The sequence below is a fragment of the Mustela putorius genome, unplaced genomic scaffold, assembly GCF_011764305.1.
Source record: "Mustela putorius furo isolate JIRA1106 unplaced genomic scaffold, ASM1176430v1.1 tig00000731_pilon_pilon_pilon, whole genome shotgun sequence".
In the NCBI taxonomy this organism is placed as follows: domain Eukaryota; kingdom Metazoa; phylum Chordata; class Mammalia; order Carnivora; family Mustelidae; genus Mustela; species Mustela putorius.
The window spans coordinates 1603402-1623467 of record NW_025421461.1 but is presented as its reverse complement, the minus strand read 5'-3'; the positions used below and the strand labels follow the sequence as shown (position 1 = coordinate 1623467).

The following is a 20066-nucleotide window of genomic DNA, read 5'->3' as shown; positions in this document are numbered from 1 at the left end:
CAGTAGGTGCACGAAAAGATGTTTCCTGTCGTCCATTAGTGTGTGGGGATCCCAAATGAGGCGGCTTGCCACTTCTCACCCACTAGAGTGGCTACAGCTTTTGTTGTTGTTTGTAAATGGAAAATACCAAGTGTTGGCGAGCATGGGGAGAAATCGGAACACTTACACTCCCAGCTGGCATGGAAGAATGGTGCAGCCACTGTGAAGAAACCTGTGTCCACACAAACTTAGATGTGGGCGTTCACAGCAGCCTAGTCCCTAGTAGCCAAAGGACAGAAATGACCCGAATGTCCATCCCCTGCCACACGGGTAAACAGAATGTGGTCTCCACACACGACGGGATGTCGTTCGGTCATAAAGTCGCATGCGACAACGTGCATTAACCTCAGGAATGTTATGCTGAGTGAAAGCCAGCTGCAGAAGGCCCCAAGGTTCTGTTTATCCCCCTTTTGGAAGAGGAAAACCCACAGACACAGAGCATAGACGAGAGGTTGCTGGGGGCTGAAGAGGGGTAGGCAGAGTGACAGCTAACAGGTACGAGGTTCTGGTGTGGGGTCTGGAATTAGACCCTGGTGATGGCTGCACAGCGAAAAAACACTTTGAATTTTATCCTGAAATGTTTTTTGAAAACCTCGAGTTGCCCACAAGAAGTGCACCCTGTGCCCGACCCTGCCTTCCTCCTACCAGGCCACCTGCGGGCCCTGGGTGCAGCCTGCCGAGCCTCTGGAATGCTCAGCTCTCTCTTTCGATTCCCGATTCCCAAGTGAAGCCTGAGCTTCCCGTGGGGTCAGCAGGGGCTGCCTGCCTGGAGCCAGACAAAGGGTTTGTTTACCTTCCGGGAGAATGGGGCGGGGCATCAACAGCGGATCAGCAATTGCAGGGAAGGCCAAGGAGTAAACTTCCCATAAACTCCAGCCATCCCCCACCCCTGCCCCCCACCACTCAGGCTCTGAGGACAGGTCCCGGGAGCCACCTCCTCCAGGGACAGAGTCAGAGTCGGTGGCCCTGGGCCAAATCATAGGCGTGCCTGGAACCGCCAACCACTCTCTGGAACCCAGTATCGGGAAGGGCTGGTGCGGGGCGGGAAGCGGCATTGGGCGGCAGAAGAAGAGTGGCTGAGGCCGTAGGGGAGATACTGGCCCAGGAGCCCCCCGGACCTCATCCTCCTGCAGTCCTTCTGGGACCATAGCGGGCCAGCGGGGGCCCCTCGAGACCCTCCGTGTATGCCACACGTACACATATGTTCAAGTTCAGGGCCCAGGTGGGTGACCTGCTCACATAACCACAGAGCGACCACCTGGACTCCCCAGCATCCCTGACCGTGGATTTGCCTCTGTGAGCCCCGCCCCGGCCTCCACCCGCAGGTGCAGGGGAAGCGCCCCCTCCCAGCCCCTGACCTCCACCTGTGGGCAGAGAGCGCCCCTCCCCACTCTCCACCCACAGGTGCAGGGGAAGCCCAGCATGTCGGCTTGCGCACGTGAGGAGGCTGGGCTGGTGGAGACAAGCAGAGCTGGCTGTTCACCGTGCTCTGTGTGAGCTGTTGAAGGTTGCGAGTCTAGATATGATGAGTGCAAAAAACTGAAACAAGGATTCTGTGGCTTAAATTAAAAATTTGGAAATCTGTGCCTGGCTGGGCGTTGGAGTAGCAGGGGTGATGGTGTGGGTTGCCCCTCTTGGCCTCCCTCTCCCCTTGGGGGGTGAGAGCATCCAGCAGGTGGGATGTTGGCCCCGGGGCTGTGCTCTCCCCTTGGCAGCTCCTGTCTGTACCCTCTTGGCCTGGCGTGGCCTTTGGGAACAGTGTCGGGCGGGATGCTGGCTTTGCACCAAGGCCCAGAGGCTGGTCCGAGCCCTGCTCTGACCTGGGTGTCTCTTCTGGGTTCGGCTCTCCTTCCGCTGCTCCGTGTGTGTTGTGTGTTTCCAAAAGGACAGCGCGGTCCACCTGGCAGGGCTAGAGGAAACCCCTGCAGGGCTGGCCCAAGTTCCACAGGCACCTGCTTCCTGTAGCTCTGCCTGCTTAACATGGGGACCTGCCCCTGTGTCCACGTGGGTCCCGGATTCTCTGCAGCAAACGTCTTATGTTGCCTCCTCTCTTCTGCGCTGTTTAGGTTGCGAGATGGGAACAGAAAACCCGCCAGCTGAGCAGGGCCTTCCGATCCCCCTACCTGGCCTGCTACTCCCTGGGCGCTGCCATTCTGCTCCTGAATGTCCTGCGCTCACACTGGTAAGCTCCCCCGGGGCCGCCTGGCCAGAGTCTGTGTCATCGTCGGCATGCGAATGGACAGCCACTGCTGGCGGTATGAGGCTGTCCACCGATGCGGGGAGCACTGGGTCTGCACCCGGGGAATTCTCTCCAAGCCCGCCGGCCAGGGCAAGTCACTCTTCCCTCGCTGGGCCATCAGACGCCTGTGGGCAGAGAAGTCCTCGTGGCCCCAGGAAGGGGACAGTGGCATGTGCCCGGGATCCGGGCGTGGACGAGTGGGGTGGACAAGGCCAGGTAGTCCCCAGGCTCATATCCCCAGTCCCCAGTGTGTAGAGAGAGCTGCTGCGGGAGTCCCCTCCGGGAAGGGCCGGGACAGAGACAGGTGACACTCGGGGATGGGGCCTCATCCAGGCTCTGGCTGTGCCAGCAAGCTGTTCTTCTCATCGGTGGACTTGATGTATTACCTTCCTGCCACCCAAGGTAGAGGACAGAGCAGGCGAGCTCCTTCTAGATGATGAAGCGCCGTCCCCAGGCCGGTGGCGAGCACTCGTGCTCAGATGGGAGACACAGCACCCTGCGGGCTGCAGGAGGGCGGTGAGAGCTCTGTCAGAGGTGGCCCAGCCTGGCCTGGCTGTCCCTGAGCCTTGCGTTCTCCCTCCTCGGTTCTGTGAGAACCGTGGTGGGCAGCACGCTAGCTCCTGGACTGAACGTTGGCCCATGCGGTGCTTTGAGAAATGGAGACAAAACATAGGAGAACCCCCATCCCTGACATGTCGTGACAGATGAGCTCTGGGGGCACCAGCTCCCAACTGGCAGTAGCCCTGGGGAGCTGAGGGTCAGCTGGTCCCCAGGTTCCCCTGTGGGCCCTGGGGTGAGGGGGGTGGGGTGTGCAGGGTGTGGCCTCAGTAGATGCCAAGGACGAGGGAGTGCATGTTGACTGGGCCCTTCCCCACTCCCACCCCGAGAGAGCCAGGGCCCCGGCCTTCCCTCTCTGTGTCTGGGACACCTTTGCTACCCACCCCTGCTGCCTTTCTGCCATGGTGGGCTTGGCCTTCTTGGCATAGGGAGAGGGAGTGTGGCCAGGAGGGGCCCCGCCAAGGCCAGCCTTCCCCATGGATAGTTGCTTCTTGGCCTTTTGGGCTCCCTGCTCATTGTCACGTTACAGTGACAGCCCCAGCCATGTCAGTGGGCTCTGGGTCACCTCTTCCCAGGCCCCTGGCAGGGACTGCACCCCATTCTCTTGCCTCACCTCTGGTTGGGTCTGGCCTCTTTTTGTGCGTTAGTCCTCGGTGTCCGCGGCACCTGCCAGAGCCCCAGGTGACCCCCCCGCTCCAGCCCAGCTCCTGCAGAGCCCCGAGGCCGTTCGTTGGTACGATGTAAGACCACATGACAGTAAGCCCCAGGAGTGTCAGGCCTGTGTCTGTCCTGGGGGCCAGTCGATGGCCAAGGCCAAATGCGCCTTGCTCAGAGGCGATCAGTGAGCACTCGGGCTCAGTGCAGAGGATCGAGCCTGCACCGGGAGCCTGACTGACCCCTGACCCTGGGGAGAGAGGTCACAGGGTGGCTCAGATGGCCAGCGCCAATCTGAAAGTGGAGGAGTGCTCTAGATGTGGAAACAAGAGGCTCACTTCTTGGCCCTGTCCCTCTGTCCCCTGGGCCTACTTTGAACTGTGCTCACGGTGCCAGGACTCCCGGAGACCTGGCATTCTCTCTTGCTGCACTCTCCCACGGGCTGTGGCTGCCCAGGACGCTGGAGGAGAGGGGGGCTGGCCCACCCAGGCCTGTGCCTGTGCTGCCCACCGTGGCCTGCCGTGGCCCGTCGTGGCCTCCCAGCCTCAGGGTCCTCAGCTACCTGGCAGGAGGAGTCTCTCCTAGCATGACTGGCACAGGGGGGCCCTTGTCACCGCCCTCCCTCCCTGGGACGTCGGTTACCTGTTCTTGGTGTCTTCTGGGAGGCTGCTTCCATCCCTTTTCTGAGCAGGGCCCATGGTGGGGCTTGCTTAGCAGAACCGGGTGATGGCTGTCTCGGAGCAGCAGGCCTGGGTCCGGTCCCGATCTTGTCACCATGCAGACTCATGTGTGTGTCACCACGCTCATAACCTTGTGTTTCTGGACCCTGCCACTCTCGGCCCTGACCAAAGCGCTCCTGTGAAGTGGATGGCGGGGGGGGGGGGGCGCTGCCACTTGCACGTACCCGTGCACCCCCAATGATCCTGCGGTGTCCCTGGCCTGGCGGGGCACGGGCTGGGTGGTGGCCTGTGGGGTCAGGCCACAGCTGGGATGCAGTGGGAAAGAAGGCGCCCTGAGGTTCCCAGAGCCAGGGCAATGACATCATGGATTGGCTTTTCGATTCACAGGGGCTACTCTGCTCTCCTAACTAACTTCCCTCACCATGTAGCTTAGGGAAACCATCACTCGGGTCCCCGCAGCAGCAAGGGAGGGGACTGGGAGGGACAGGGTCGTGGAGGAAGGTGCCCTCCCAGCAGAGAAGCTTCGTGGGTGGCTGCCAGCCCCTTCGTGTCTGCTCTGGGCGAGAGGCCCACATCCTGTCTTGGCTGCTGGGGACCTGCCCTGTGCTGTGTGCTAGCCTTCCCCCTGCCCATGGGGTCCCTCCCTCAATGACTCTCAGACCCCACCGACCTCCTTCCTTCTTCCCCAGCCCCCACCCTGGCCTGTAGCCTAGCCCTGTTAGCTCCTTCCCCGCTCAGCAGATTTCCCTTTGCTTTCTTCCCTCAGGAACCTTTGCCCACAGGGCCTGCAGACACCCTCCCCCTCTGGAATGAATGAATGAATGAATGAATGAATGAATGCCTTACCCTCTCTGTTCTGCCTCCCAGCTGGTGTTGAACTCGTCTAGCATTGGAAGACTGTGCTCCCAAGGCCCCCCCTGCTAGCCACCTGCCTTTTTATGTCCCATGAGCTACACTAGAACCTCATATTAGTGGAATCACACGGTATTTGTTCTTCTGCATCTGGCTGACTTCCTCAGCAGAAGGTCGTCAGGGCTCCTCCCGTTGGAGCACAGGTCAGAGCATTTCATAATACCCAGCCAAGTAAGCCAGACACAAGGACTCGTCCTGTGTGATTCTGCTTACATGTGGGGTCTGAAAAAACCCCAACATACAGAACAGAGAGTCAGTTTGTGGTTGCCAGGGCCTGGGGCGTGGGAGGCGGGGAACAGGGAGATGTTGGCCAGAGGGCATGAACTTCTAGTTAGAAAATGACTAAGTTCTGGCAAGTCAAATGCACAGCGTTCAAACTATAGTTAATACTGTCTTGTATACTTGAAAGTGGCTGAGAGAGAGATCTTAGAAATTCCCACCCCCCCCCACACACACGCACACGCACACACACATGGTGACTGTGTGAGGCTGTGCTCCCTAACCGACCTTATTGTGGTCATCATTTTATAATATATGCATACATCAAGTCATCATGCCATATGCCTGAAACGCACCCAAAGTTAGGTGTCAGTTATATCTCAATAAAACGGGGACAAAATCAAGGCACTTTGAATTTTTTTTTTTAAAGAGTGTCCTTCTAGGGCGCCTGGGTGGCTCAGTGGGTTAAAGCCTCTGCCTTCGGCTCAGGTCGTGGTCCCAGGGTCCTGGGATCGAGCCCTGCATCGGGCTCTCTGCTCAGCAGGGAGCCTGCAAAAAAAAAAAAAAAAAAAAAAAGAGTGTCCTTCTGTAGTTTTGCATGTAACTGTTTGGGGAACTGTACCGTTTCCTCCAGCCGCTGTACCATTTCCCCTGCCCATCCACGGTGCACAAGGGCTCCCATTTCTCCACATCCTTGCCAGTGTTTGCAGTTAATATTTTTTCTTTCTTTTTTATTTCTTCTTCTTCTTCTTTTTCTTTTTCTTTTTTTTTTTTGAGGGTAGGGCAGAGGCAGAGGGAGAAGGAGAGAGAGAATCCCAAGCAGGCTCCAGAGTCAGCATGGAGCCCAACGCGTGGCTCGATCCCACAGCCCTGAATTCATGACCTGAGCCAAAGTCAAGAGTCAGACCATCAACCAGCTGAGCCCCCCAGGCTCATGTTATAATTTTTTCAAAACGGCCATCCTTAAGAGTATGAACTGTTTTCATTTGCATTCCCTTGAGCATTTTTTTTTTCATGTGCTTATTGACTATCTGTCTATATTCCTTTGAGAAGTGTCTATTCAAGTCCTTCGCTCATTTTTTAATCGGGTTGTTTGTCACCATTGAGTTATACAAATGCTTACATTTTACGTGGTTCTGTGAGCCTCTACAGGATATCCCAGGTTTTGCCTCTCAGCCTGAAAATCTTTATTCTCTGGCCTTTTGAGAAATAGTTTGTCAACTCCTGGGTTAGTTGCTAACTGAGGTTTCTTCTAGCTCATTCAGAGGCATAATCTTAGGATTTTCCATATCAGGTGTCAGCAGACTTTTTCTGTAAGGGCCAGATTGTAAGTGTTTTTGACTCAAGGGCCACAGAATCTCTGTTGTGACTCCCGGAGATGGCACGTCAGCGCATAAAGATATGCCCATGGCTGGGTTTCAATAGAACGGAATTTACGAGAACCATTGGCAGGGCCAAATTTGGCCATAGGCTGTGGTTTGCCTGCTCCTGCGCTCCATGAAAGGCAAGTCCCATTGCTGCTTTTGCGTATCCATATCCACCTGGTGGATGCCATCCCGGACCCCAGGAGGGAGCGTGAGTCAGAGCAGCCTGGGGAAGGGGCAGGTGCCCTGGGCTGCCTCAGCTCTGCTTCCAATGGGCGGGCCTGGAGCAGGTCACTTACACTCTCTTGGTTTCCTGTGTGAAGTGGAGCGGGAGTCTGGAGTCACCCGTCCTCACTGACCAGCTCCTCTCTGAGCGTCTGGCCATGCAGGGGAATTCTGGGCCGAGCCGATGCCATCCTGCCTCGGGCACCATTTTGTAGTAACATGGATGGGGCGGTGATGTGGGCAGAAATCCATGCTCCGCTCTGGAGCCGGTAGGAAGTGGGTAAAGGAGGGACCACTCTGCCTGGATGCCAGCAGGAGGCAGGAGCCTCGGGGGCCCCGGGTCTCTGGTTCCCTGATGGGGGCACCTCCTTCCTGCAGGCCTCCGGCCCAGCACTGTGGGTTCCTAGGAGACCAAGGGGACAGGCCCCCAGCAACCCAGCTCCAGACATGTAGACACCCGCAAAGAACTCCCTGCCTCATTCTTGCATCCGGGGCCTGGGGAGAGCTGGGAAGGAGTCCTCCCCATGCCCTGCTTCTTGTAGCTGATAGCTCCTCCGCTCGGCCTCCTTCCCGGCTTCTTGTTCTTGGCACTGGCCTAGCCCGAGTCTGACTTCCGGCCCATGACTTTTCTCCCGGTTGGACCTGCCACACCAGGAAGTTTCTGGGACGAGAGGGAACGTGCTCGCAGGCAGGACTGCTTTCTCCGCTCACCTTTCCCAGTAGCAGGCACTTTCCCTCCTCCCGGGTCCTCTCCCATTTGTCCTTCCCTCTGCCGCATGGAGTGATGTCGGGGCGTGAGGCTTCCAGAAGACGCTTGTGAGAATCCTGGCAAGACCCCCTCCTGCCCGTAGCCTTCTGCCATTCCCCACCCCCTTATTTTCCTGAGCGCCCTTTCTCATATGTGCCTTTGTCTGATTCCTGTGTGTTTTCTTTTTCTTTTGTGGTAAATAATACATATAACAGGAAATTCACCATTTAGCCATTTCAGAGTGTACAGGTCTTATAACAGTGATGTTTAGAACACTTGCGATGTTGTGCAGCCCCTTTTGTCTAATCCCAGAACTTTTTCACCCCAGATGAAAACCCTATACCCATTAAGCACATGTCCCCCCACTTCCCATTCCTGGGCACTGGAAAATCCAAATTGGCTTTCCGGCCCTGCGGGTTTGCCTGTTCTGGCGATTTCCAGTGTGTCTGTCCTTCTCTCCATAAGCCACAACTTCCGTGGCGGGGTGGTGGGCGGCGAACGCACACATGTTGGTGGGTGGGTGGGGGAACTGTTGAATGGAGCACAAAGCACGTGCCTGGTAAAACCCTGTGCAGGGGTGTCAGGAGAGTGCTGGGCTGCGGGTCCGCCAGGCATGAAACCAGGGCCCCGCAGTGGTGGCCGGTCCAGAGGGGCAGGGCCAGGCATCCGTGTCAGCTGGTCTGCCCCAGCCAGGCGACCAGAGGTGGTCCGGGGGCCGCCAACAGAATGCATGGGCTCCTTATTGGGAAGCCATCGGTGGAGACCTGTTCACTCTGGCTGTGGAGCGTGAGGGAGACGGAGGCCTGGAGAGCCCCTGGGGGGCATCTGTTGAAGCCCCTGCCCTTCTGGCTGCATCCCCTGCAGAGCCTGGTGGCCCGGAGCCAGCATGACACAGCGTAGCCCCAGCCAAACCCCCCCCCCCCCGCCCCCGCCACCTCCTCCTGGGGGAGCGGCCTCAGGGCGCCAGGGAGCCTCTGCCGTACAGGCCAGCCACTCAGTGGCGCCCGTGTTCCAGCACGCTGCAACACTGTCTGGGGTCCCGTGGAAACGAGGTGGGGGGGTGTGCCAGCATGGGCGCTGGCAAGCAGGAGCAGGCGGCCTCCTCGCACAGGCTAGGGTACACGTTCGGCAGAAACAGGGCTGGGCCGTGGCCAGGGGAGCAAACCACCTGCTCCTCTGGGTAGCAGTTGCCTGGGTGCAGCCCCACCCCACCCCCGTCTGTGCATGGGCCGGCCACATCGCTGGGGCGTCCCCGCATGGGTGGCTCTCTATCCTGGTGGCGTCCGTGTGCTGGTCATTGCTGCATCCAGGGCCCTTCAGGGACTGCTCACAGGATGAGGTCGGGACAGGCCCAGTGGCCAGGTGGCCACACTGAAGAGCGCATCACGGCTGCCCCAAGTTCACTGTCGAGGGGGCCTGTCAGAAGGGCCAGTAAAATGTGGGGGCTCCCCCAGGCTCGAGGAGTGTTATCCTGTTTGCTGGAGGCCCTCCACTCCTAGTGTCTGCACTGCTCGGGGGCATGTGGGGCTCAGCTGCTAGGCCAGCGGTAGAAAGTCTGACTTCTTTCTGACCTCCAGAGCCTCTTTGAAAGGCTCCTCCACTCCATCCCCACCTGGCCAGCATAAGTCTCCTTTTCGATGAAGTGCAATTACATCTGGAAATGCCCCTCACCTATGTTCGCAGGGCCTGCAGGGGGAGGGATTCTGCGGGCCTGCACGCTGAAGCCCCATGGAGGTCTGCCTGCCCCATGGTGGAAGGGAGTTCTGGGTGCAGGGAGCAGGTGGAAGGGAATTCTAGGCAGAAGGAACAGGAGGCATGGCTGGGGTCAGCCTTGGCTCTGCAGGTGGTGTGGGCACTGGGGTTTGCCTTGGGACAGGGCCTCAGATAGAGGTGCGGTTCAGAGTGGAGGCGCTCCAGAAGGAGGCAGGTGAAGACGGAGGTCAGAGCTGGGAGCCCCAGAGGTCCATGCAGACTTAGAATCCGGAGATGGGGCAACCGATGGATGTGGGAATGAGGGGTTTCCCTTAGACACCTTTTACCTCCTGATGCCCAGTGTTCTGTTGTATCCTGCCCGGCCTATGAACTGTGGCCAGGGCCTGTGCACGGTGCCCCCCAACCCCCGCCCCATCAGCGCAGGCAGGAGAGGTGGGAGCAGCTGGAGAGCTGGCTGCCTGACCAGGAGTGTGGCCAGACAGCCTGGGTTAGGCTACCCTGAGGCAAAAGGGGCCTGGCTGTGGGATTTTGAGTAGGTTGTGGGTGGGTGGGACACACAACCCTGCATTTCAACAGGGTGGGCCCAGATGTTGGGGTTGGGGTCCAGGTAGAGGGCCCTCTCCCCTCCAGGGCAGTGGGGACCAAGGACTTAAAGCTGAGAAGGCAAACACAGGACCCTGCCCCTGCCCACTCACCTCCCCACTGCCCCACCCCCACTCCATCTGTTTCCTTATTTGTAAGATAAGACAGACCCTCTCTTGGCTGTGATGGGTTCGGGAAATGCTTTGAAAAGGTGCTGTGTTCATTCAAGGTACAGCATCCTGGCCCTAAATTCTCGCTGTGTGACGATTTCATAGGGGGTGACGTGGGTGAGCGTTTTTGTTTTCTTCTGTTTTAGTATGTAGAGGTCTATTTTAATGTGGATTAGGGAAAAATAAGTCAGCCCACCAGAGGCCCATGTTCATGGATAGTTTTGCGTAACTGGGCTGAACCACCAGGCATGAGCTAACCTAAGCCTGGAAGTTAGAGTCTGAAGGCTATTGCCGCTCAGGTTTGCCTGGATGACCCGGTGAGGACGCCCTTAAAGGACCGGAGTCTGTCAGTGGCAGTCCATTGCAGACAGACAAGGGGACAGGCCTGTCGCGGGGCTGTAGGCGCCGCATGTGGCCAAGCCGGGTGCCTGGTGTGTGGTGGGGACACAACGGGCCGTGACACCCTCTCCTCGCCTCCACCCTGGATTCCCGGATTTCAGGAGAGCAGAGCGCAGACATCCTCAAGTCACACGGGTAACCGAAAGCTCAATCCAGTTTTATAAAAATAGAACCCGAGACAAATGGATGAGTCTCTCCACTCCCACCCCCAGTGCGGAATCTTTCCGAAGGAAATTGCCTCCTATTACTTCATTCTATTACGGAGAGCGTGGCTCACAGAGCCACTCATCCCTCCATTAATTTTCCGTGGGGAATGGACTGTGCCTTCTGGCTTAATGGAGGAGCTGGAACACCACGGGTCACCTGATCGGGGCCGGGCCATGCCATTCCAGGAACCCTGACGCCCGTGGGGCCCGGTGGCGCACAGGGTGTCTGAACAGAGCTCCTGGGAAGGGCATCGCCTGCTGTCTGTGCTAACCCCAGACAACAGCCCCCGCGTGCTTTGTGCGGAGTGGGAAAGTGCTTCCCCGTGGGCCCTTCTCTTCCTCTCTTCCCACTGGTGAAGGCCTACAAGAGGGGCCACGGGTGGGCCCCTAGGGCCAATCTGGGGCCGTCCCCCACACTTCAGGGCCTTCTCCTTCCCATCACCTGCCTGAGATCTGCCCTTTCTTAGGAATCTCCATCTGCTTCCAACCAGATGGCTTTAACAGCAAGGCCATCCCCCTGCCCTGGGACGCTGCTTCCGCCCTGCACGACAGAGGTCAGAGTAAGAACTTTCCATTTTCATCTGCCGCTGTGCTAGGCGCACTCAGGGTCAGGGACTTGCGTGCTTCTTGGAGGATGCGAGGGACTCTGGCAGAGGAGATGACACCGAGGCCGGCTTCTCTGGAACCCCGTATCTGGTCCCATCCAGGCTGTGGCTGGGCTCGGTGCCCCAGCCCGGAACTGCCCCCGCCCCCGCAGCTAAGGCGGCCGCTCTCCACTCTGCGCCTCCCTCGGAGGGCACCGCCCGGGCTCCTGGGCCGGGCTCTGTTCCCAGCCTCTGCTGGGGCTGTTCCTCTTTCTGGAATGCTCTTCCCGCCCATCATCCCCTTCTCCTGGGGAACATCTTCATCAGATCCCAGCTTCAGCCTGGATCTGGATCACCCTGTCCTCTGTGGCCGTCGTGTGGCACGTGGTGTTTCATCACATGGTGTCACCCTGCCTGCACACCTCTGTCCCTCCCGCTGTGTACAAGCCCCACAGGCAGAGCCTGACAGGTTTCGTGCTTACCAGAGTGGGCACAGCCACTGGCCGAGGGTCTGAACGGGACGACGAGGGCTTACTGTTGCTTTCACACAGAGGCAGACGCCAAAGCTCTGGGCACTCAAGTCTGTCTGGGCATGAATGCTGTTCTGCCAGGAGCTCTTTCGGTGGGCTGCCATGGGGGGCCCGCCAGAGCACTCGAGGCAGATGGGTGTGCTGGGCTGGTTAGAGGGTGCCCACCCCCATGCCTCATGTCCCTAGATTTGGGGGCCGGGGGTCAGCCCAGGCAGGGAGGAGCAGGTGCCTGAGCTATGTTGAGGAAGGTGGAGCCCAAGAGCCAGGCAGGGGGTAGATACCCCAGTCCAGCCCCTCCCGTCCACCACCCCCATGCGCATATATACACATTCTCTCTCTGCGGGGAGGGGTGGGGGGGTGATCCTTCATGCCCTGGTTGCCAAGGAGCCAAGGGCCTGCAGGTGAGCCCCTGGCAGGGCCCGCACCCTCCTACAGACAGCAGGGATGGGGAGGGTGCCGAGGCCCAGTGCTGAAGCTGCCTGCTCTGGGACCTGAGCTGCTGGGTCTGTGGGATCAAAGGGGGCCTGGGTCACGGGGCTGCCCAATGCATGAGGGCCAGTGGTTTACCAGAAAGTCAGGTGAGGGCCTTCAGGGATGGGGCATGGGTGTGTGTGTGACCCTGAGCCATCCCAGCAGCTCTGCCTGGATCTGCACAGTGGCCCTGAACTGGGGCAGCAGGGAGGCGGAGGGAGGGCAGTGGTGGGCAGAGAGCTGGGAGTGTGGGCAGCATGACCAGTGGCCGGGTGCTCCTTGATGTACATGCTGCTGCTGGACGGGTTGCCCCGCCAGCCTCTGCCGCAGGTGGAAGGTAAGACCGTGGACTTGGGGGCCACTTTTCCTCCAGTTGGTGAAAATGTATCATAACCCATCCTGCCTGGTATGTGCCAGATGCCGGGGTGATACTCGAGGGAAGGAGAAGCAGCCTCTGTTCTCCCAGAGCTGAAAGTAGTTGGAGGAGAATGTTCTGGGGAGGGGGTTTTCCGCTCAGTATCGGGATAGTTTGACAATAATTGGGATTTGCCAATGGAACGAATGAGTGAGGATGGCGAATTTGTTCTGCTTGCAAGAGCCTTATGAAAAGAGTTGCTTTGTGATGGATGGATAGATAGATACAGGATAGCTGATGGACAGATGCACGGGTGGATGGACGCACAGATGGATGGGTCAGACAGATGGATAGGTTCATGGATGGCTGACGGGTGGAAGGGTGGATACCTAGGGGATAGATTAATGGGGAGGTACATGGATGGATGCATGGACGGAGAACAGACTGATGGTTGGGTGGATGGGAGGTGGATGGTTGGAAGGAGGGGGGGATGGATGGATGGACAGAGGATAGACTCATGGATGGGCAGGTGGACGGATGGAAGCGTGGATGGGTAGAGGCTAGCCAGGTGGTCGGCTGTGTGGGTGGGTAGGTGGACAGTGAGTGGCCCTGCTAAGAGGTCCCTGGTACAGAGTGGGTACAAGCAGTTGTCCTGCAAGAGGCAGGAGACCTCCGTGCTCTGAGGGTCACGATCATGGGGGAATGGGAAGTGAATGTTAGTGGTACACGTGTGCCCTTGCTCCCACACACACCCTTTCCTTTGGGTGTCTCCTCCCACGAGCACCAGCTCCCCGCTAGCGAGGCAGAGTCCCAGCGTGCTCCTGTGCGTCACCACGAGTCCCGTCTGCAGCAGCTACGCAGGGAACCTGAACCTCCAAACCCACGAGCGTGGTCACCCACCTTTGTCACTTGCTGGTCAACAAGGCCTTCGATGGCTTGGCCCTGACAGGAGTTTGCTAGGGCCATTTGGAAGTGGGGGGAAGACATAGGGAGCCTCTGAGGGGCCACCTGGGATGTGGCCGGCCCGGCACAGGAAACATGGGGGCCATGGAAGGGGTGAGCATGCCCCAGGCTTCCCAGGGGCACTGGGTCCACCAGGGGCCTGGGATGCCACCTGCCTGTGCAGCATATGCCAAGCGCAGGGGGATACGGGTGCATCCAGGGGCACGCAGCCGTTCCTTTTGGAGCCACAATGACCTCTGAAGTCCCTGTTGCTAACTGGACAGGAACCAGAGTTTGCAAACTGGTGGGCTGGACCTGGCCCGTGGCCTCGCAGAGTTTAACATGTTGTCATTTTCACCTGTTTCTAATAATTAGGGGATTTTAAAAACAAGTCACGACTTCTGGCTTCTTGAAAACCAAAAATGTTAGCGGGTCCCAGGTTCCTCATTGTGGTCACTACCCTGCTGGCAGCAGTGGGGCTGGGGCTGGAGGGAGCCCCCGTCGGGCAGGGCTGTGCCGTCCACGTCCCCTGCACCCCACCTGCAGCCGACTTCGCTTGGCGTCACCTGCCCAACCTCAGCAGACTCTGAGTCTAAGATCCCTGGGTCGGCTATTCTGGGGGTCACCCAGGGGATGGGGTGGGGGAGGGGAAGGGCAGGGCAGCCCCTGTCCATGGCAGTGACCTCCTGACTCCCCCTGCCCCACAGCTTCACGCAGGCCATGCTGAGCCAGCCCAAGATGGAAAGTCTGGATAACCCCACAGCCTATCGTATGGGCCTCGCGCTCCTGGGAGTGGGGAGCACCTTTGTCCTCTCCAGTTTCTTCGCCCTGGGCTTCACTGGGACCTTCCTAGGTAAGACCCCGAGGGCTGGGGGGCCATGAGCAGATGCCCTCTGGGTCCTGGGGGGCTGGTGCCCGGCTGGTGGGTTGCTCTACCCCTAAGTCTAAGGCTCTGGGACCTTTGCTTCTGCAGGCCCCTGCCCGTCCATGGTTAGCCAGGGAGGCTCGCTTGTCTCATCTGGCCACTTGGCTGCCAGGCCAGGTGACACTGCCATTAGCTGCCCTTGGAACACAAGCCAGGGCTGGTGTAGGTCTGGAACGGGTGTGGGTTTGGGGGGACGCCACTGTCCCTGCTCTGTGTTCCCCACTGCCTGTGGCTCAGGGGCTTTGGGGCTCCAGTCCTCATGACATCAGCAACTTGCCCAAGAAGGAGTGCAGCTGGGGGAGGCTGCCAGAGCAAGGCCATCTTGGGGACAGGGACAGAAAGGAGGAGGGAGCCCAGAGAAGGAGCCCAGCAGGCAGGGGCACATGGGAGGTGCCCACCCCTCCGATGGGCTGGGTCAGGGCTTCCTGGGTCCTCCCTGGTCTCAGCCCCTGGCCAACTTCACTGAGCTGGCTTCAATTTCCTCCAGTGCCGGGGCAGTCCCCAGCGCCCGGGGCAGTCCCCAGTGCCCTCCCAGTCCGCCTGGGGGCCTCTCTGTCCACAGGCACTTGGGGCCTGCAGGCTGCAGGGGAGAGAGAGCTGGGAGCTCTGAGGGCGCTGTGCTCACAGGCAGGGGAGACTCACGGGAGCAGCACATGCAGGGGGTGGGAGCTGCGCCGGTCGCCCACCTGCAGCAGCGGGACCCTAGGCGGGTTACGCCTCATGTCCGGCTGGAGCTTTAGGTGCTCAGGGCCCGGAGAGAGGCAGTAGGCGGGAAGGTGGGAAGAGGCGTTGGGAGCTCCTGGGTCTGCCAGGAGGGAGCAACAGCACTGGGGTGGACAGGAGGGAGGCCCAGGAGCAAACCACAAGTTCCAGGCCAGGATGGTGGGCAGGTGGGCCTGTGTGTGGAGGTCCGGTCTGACCAGGGGTGGAGGTCAGGTGGGGGCCACGTCACAGGTGTCCCTGAAGGCCAGGCAGGGGCCTGAGGCTTCACTGCTGGGTAGGAGGACCTGGAAAGCTCTCCCAGCGATAAAGAGGTTGCACTGCTGGGATCGTGGGGGAGAAAGGGCCACGGAGGGAGGAGGGGTACTGTCCTGTCTGCCTTGGGTCCTCTGAAGACCAGGGTGAGTAGCCCAGCAGCACACAGGCGCGGCGCAGATGTGGGCAGAGAACTGGGAAGGGGCCAGTGTGGGAGGTCAGGGTCGGGGGTAGGGGGGAGTTGCCTGAGGGAGCCAGTCAGTATGAGCAGCCGGTGACTAGCCCAGCAGCCAGGGATGTAGGGCACGGTGGCCGCGTCCCTCCCATGAGTCAGCCCCAAAGCGGGTTTCTGTGCCATCCACCTCTGGGCCCACAGCCCCTTTCCTGCCTCCTGGGAAGAAAGCCTTCCGCAGCCTCCTGGGTGCCTCCTGTGCCCCTGGAGCCCTTTGTCTCCAGATAGCGGACTCCTCCCGCCTGCGGCTGCCCTACTTCTGCCTCCAATGAAGCGCAGAGGCATTTCTGGGGCGCGGAGGCGGGGACGATGCGCCGGTGCCCTTTCGTGAGCAGCATGGTGCCCGCGGGCGTGCAGGCTGCCCGTGGGCCCGCGCCCGACAAGGCGTCTGTGCCTCTGTGCCCCTTAGAGCGGCCTTGGGGGGAGGCCACATGGCCACGTTTCGGAGTTGCCAGATGCTGGGCCAGGCTGGGGTCAGCCGTCTGATGGTTGCACTCTCCGCTGTGACCAGCTGCTCTGGGCTCCTTGGCGGCCACAATTCCGGGGCTGACCTCTGGGTGGTGGGCGGTCCAGGGTGGGGGAGCAGAATGGACCCCTTCATTTCTCCCCACATGGGAGGCGCTCACCCAGGCCACATGCTGGGTGAGAAGGGAGGATCTGGGGGCAGAAATAGTGGGCAGCAGGCAGGTCTGCTTTCGAGAGTGGAAGGGTCTCTTTCAGGAGGTGACATGAGCTAAGGAAGAAATGCCAAAGGAAGAAAGCCACTGGCTAGACAGGGAGCAGGGAAGGGCATCCCTAGCAGAGGGAACAGCATGTGCAAAGGCAGGGGAGAGGAGCAGATGGTGGGTGGGAAGGTCCTTGAAGGCGTCTGCATGCCTGTGGCCTGAGTGGGCCCAGCACCCGAGGTGTCCCTGGAAGGGGTTAAACTGGCCCCCAGCTGGCCTGGCCCCTCCGGGAGGGCAGATCCCAAGGTGTCCACCCTGGGGTCTCCCTCAGGAATGGTGTGGCCAGCCTGTGAGCCTCCGGTCCTGCCCTGCCTCGTCCACAGGTGATTACTTCGGGATCCTCAAGGAGGCAAGAGTGACCACATTCCCATTCAACATCCTGGACAACCCCATGTACTGGGGCAGCACAGCCAATTACCTGGGCTGGGCCGTCATGTGAGTACTGGGCCTGCCCCCGCGGGCTGCCACTCGGGGAGGCGGGGACAGCCTTCTGTCATTTGCGGGGCTGAGGCGATCCCCGGACTTAGCGAACTTCCTCCTGAAGGACGGGAGAGGCGAAGCCCCCAGGCTCACATCTGTAGCTCCCAGGCAGCCGGGAGACAGTGGGTAAAGGAGGGACCGTGGCTGGAGCCAGCACCCCTTCATATATGGATATGGAAATTTCAATTTCATGTACTTCCCATGGGTCATGTCATACTCTGTTCCCTTTTTTTTTTTTTTAACCACTTAAAAAATGTAAAAACCATTTCTGGCGTACAGACCATAAGCTGCCAGCCGTGCACTAGAACATGAGGGCCAGTGGGCCCCCAGCGCCTCTAGGGCTCAGGCTGTACAGAGACCTCGGATGAGGAGCCGGCAGCAGGAGTGCCACAGGCTCTGGGGTTCCAACCGTGCGCCCCTCCAGCACGCTTCCTGTTTGCCCATTTTGGATGTTAGGGCTCCTTCCATGGGATGTTTTCCTGTAGACGGTGTTCTGCTTTTACTGAACACTTGAAACCGCGTGCCTGGAGTGTTACAGTCGCTCCCAGACACCAGGAAGTTACAGGACACAAAGGAATGAATCTCAAATGGTGGGATGTCAGGAGCGTGATCCTTCCTTGAAACCCCCACCTTTCAAGGCAGCCTAGATCGGAGCACTGGGCTTTGAGTGCCAGGAGCTGAAGGGGGATCTGTGGGTCTGGCCCGGACGTCTTCCCCTGCCCCAGTCCCACTTGCAGGCCAGACAGTCCCCTTGCCTGGACTCGGGCAGCGGGATCCCAGGGGGAAGGGTCCGTACCCCTAGAGTCACTACCCCTGCCCCCACTGAGCATCTCCCCACGGCCCACCCTACAGCTTCTTGATTCTTCCCGCTGACCTCCTTTCCCTACCCACTGGCAGCATCCCCGCTGTTCTCTCCTATTTCCGCCCTCATTTAGTCTTTCCAAACCCAGCTGTGTGTCCCCTCCTCCAGGAAGACCTCCCTAACCCTTTGCTCCCGCCCACCCCCCCACCCCAGCTCCCTCCTCTGTGCTCATATGGGCCCTCCAAAGGCCGAGCTCACATGTGGGTCCCCTCTGTGCCCCAGTGGGGTGCCTGGTGCCTGGGTGAGATGTCACCTCCACCTCAGGGCTGCTGGGCCATGGCTCTCAGGAAAATGAAGCCCTAGAGAAGCCTGGGCTCCCAGAGGCCCCCTCAGGAGGACATCAGCCACACGGTGATGAGAGAGGGCCTCTTCTGTGGCTCAGGATGTGGCCTGGCATCTGAGAGATGTTAGAAGCCATTACCTGAGCTGCCAGATGCTGTCCTCCACCAGGGGCCCCATGGATGGGACTTCATGGAGCTGCAGGGTGTGCTGGGCCCCTGGTGGGCCTCGCATCAGGATTCCCGGGGGCACGAGGCACCGGGGCCTCCTGCTCCATCCAGGTCTCACCTTCTTAGCTCCCTTGCCTGAGTGGGACGCCCCGTCCCCAGGGTGTGCCGCCGGTTCCGTAGGACCAGATCTGCCACCGCCTTGGGCTCAGGGCCAGGCATGTGGCTCCATCTGGACCTCCGTCTCCCCATCTGCAGAAGGAGATGATCCTCTCCACACCGGGTTGTTAGCGTGTCAAGGTCAAGAGCGGAGCAACACTTGGAAAGGGGTGGAGTTTCATGTGCATGGAATGGAGAGGGGGTGCCTGCTGGGTGCATGGGCCAGGGCCCAGTGTCGGGGCATCCCAGGGGTCAGTCTGAGCAACACTGGCTATAGATCTCCGGCCCTGTCTTCCTGAGCTGGCTGCTGGCAGGTCCACCCAGGTGGGAGCCCGCCTGCTGTCCGCCTCCTCCCCAGCTCCTGGGGTGCCTGACTTCTGAGTGCGGAGGCTCTGCTCGCTCTAGAAAACCAAACCAGGGCCAGTGTGTAAAGCTCCGGGAGAACAGATTTCATTTCAGTCCCAGAAGGGTCTCTGTTAGGTGTTGGCATCTCCCCTGGCCGTGGCGAGGGGCAGATAGCCTATGCGGCCCTGGGGGATGATTCGAACAGAGTCCACAGAATGGGGGGGCCCATGAACCCATTTCCCTCTCTCCTCCCGGCCATCCAGATGCTGCAGTCCAGCCCCTGTGGAACCTTGGGGATCCGAGAAGGTGGGCCCACAGCTGGACAGCAGGTGCCCCCCGACCCTTCCAGCAGGGAGCCCACGGAGGGCCCACTGGACACTCCACATGCCCTTGGGGACACCAGACCCATTTCTAGAAGACAACCTGAAGACACTATCAGTGAAGGGCAGGTCCCCTGGGACCGCCCTCTATGCAGAAAAGGACCCGCTTGGCCACCCGGGCGACTCTGAGAGGGCATTTTTTCCTTCATGATTCATCCCCGCTGTGTCCTGAGCTGGGGGACCAGGGGCGTGAGAAGAGGGGTGCGGGCCCCCGTTTGAGGATGGAGCCAGCCCAGACATGGTCAGCAGGCAGCCAGTGTGGGTCAGGACTCTGAGAGAGAAGGCTGGGCTCGGCATCTGACGCTGTCTTCTCCGCAGGCACGCCAGCCCCACCGGCCTGCTGCTGACTGCGGTTGTGGCCCTCGTCTACATGGTCGCCATCCTGTACGAGGAGTGAGTAGACACCTGTCACACACAAAGAGCACAACCGCCAAGCTGGGCCAGACTCCCCGTCACTGCTTGAAGCAGCAAGCTTCAAGCCGGCTCAGTGGAGCCTGGGGGTGCTGGATGGGAGGTGCCGAGGGAGCCTAAGCCTCCTGCCCCACGCAGACACCCCCCTCCATCCACACTCTGGTGGGGTGCATGGCCTGAGCTGGTGTCATCACCCCTGAGACCTGACCAGAGCTTCTCTCCCTGCCCACAGGCCTTTCACTGCTCAGATCTACCAGCAGAAAGCCTCCCTGTCCCACAAGAGGAGCTGACCGGGCCTGCGCCACGTTGCTGAGCATCTGCTGCCTCCAGCCTGCCCCGAGTGCCAAGCCCTGCAGTGGGGAGAGGGGCCCCGGCTGCTGCTCGGTGTTCGTGCCTGGCGAGGGCCACTCCAGTGCCTTGGAAACCTCTGCCTTGGGGGCCCTGGACATGCTGCTGTCTGGCCACTGAGTCCCCACCCCCGCCCTGCTGCTCCCAGTATGTTCTAATTCACCAATAAAGGCGCCCTGATGCCAGTG

The 20066-nt window shown here is 59.8% G+C and overlaps 1 protein-coding gene across 10 annotated transcripts in view; it reads left to right on the top strand.

The window, feature by feature from the left end:
- Positions 1–20066, top strand: part of PEMT (phosphatidylethanolamine N-methyltransferase) — an 85036-nt gene extending 64970 nt beyond the window's left edge. For 8 of the 10 annotated variants that reach the window (XM_045083643.1, XM_045083641.1, XM_045083642.1 and 5 more), the window contains 6 exons: positions 2106–2221; positions 14298–14443; positions 16771–16882; positions 19003–19045; positions 19438–19512; positions 19763–20066. In XM_045083643.1, coding sequence (XP_044939578.1) covers positions 2106–2221; positions 14298–14443; positions 16771–16882; positions 19003–19045; positions 19438–19512; positions 19763–19843 — 573 coding nt within the window. In that variant the 3' untranslated portion in view covers positions 19844–20066. The remainder of the gene's footprint in view (positions 1–2105; positions 2222–14297; positions 14444–16770; positions 16883–19002; positions 19046–19437; positions 19513–19762) is intronic. The other 2 variants (XM_013047883.2, XM_004776500.3) reach the window with 1 other exon arrangement.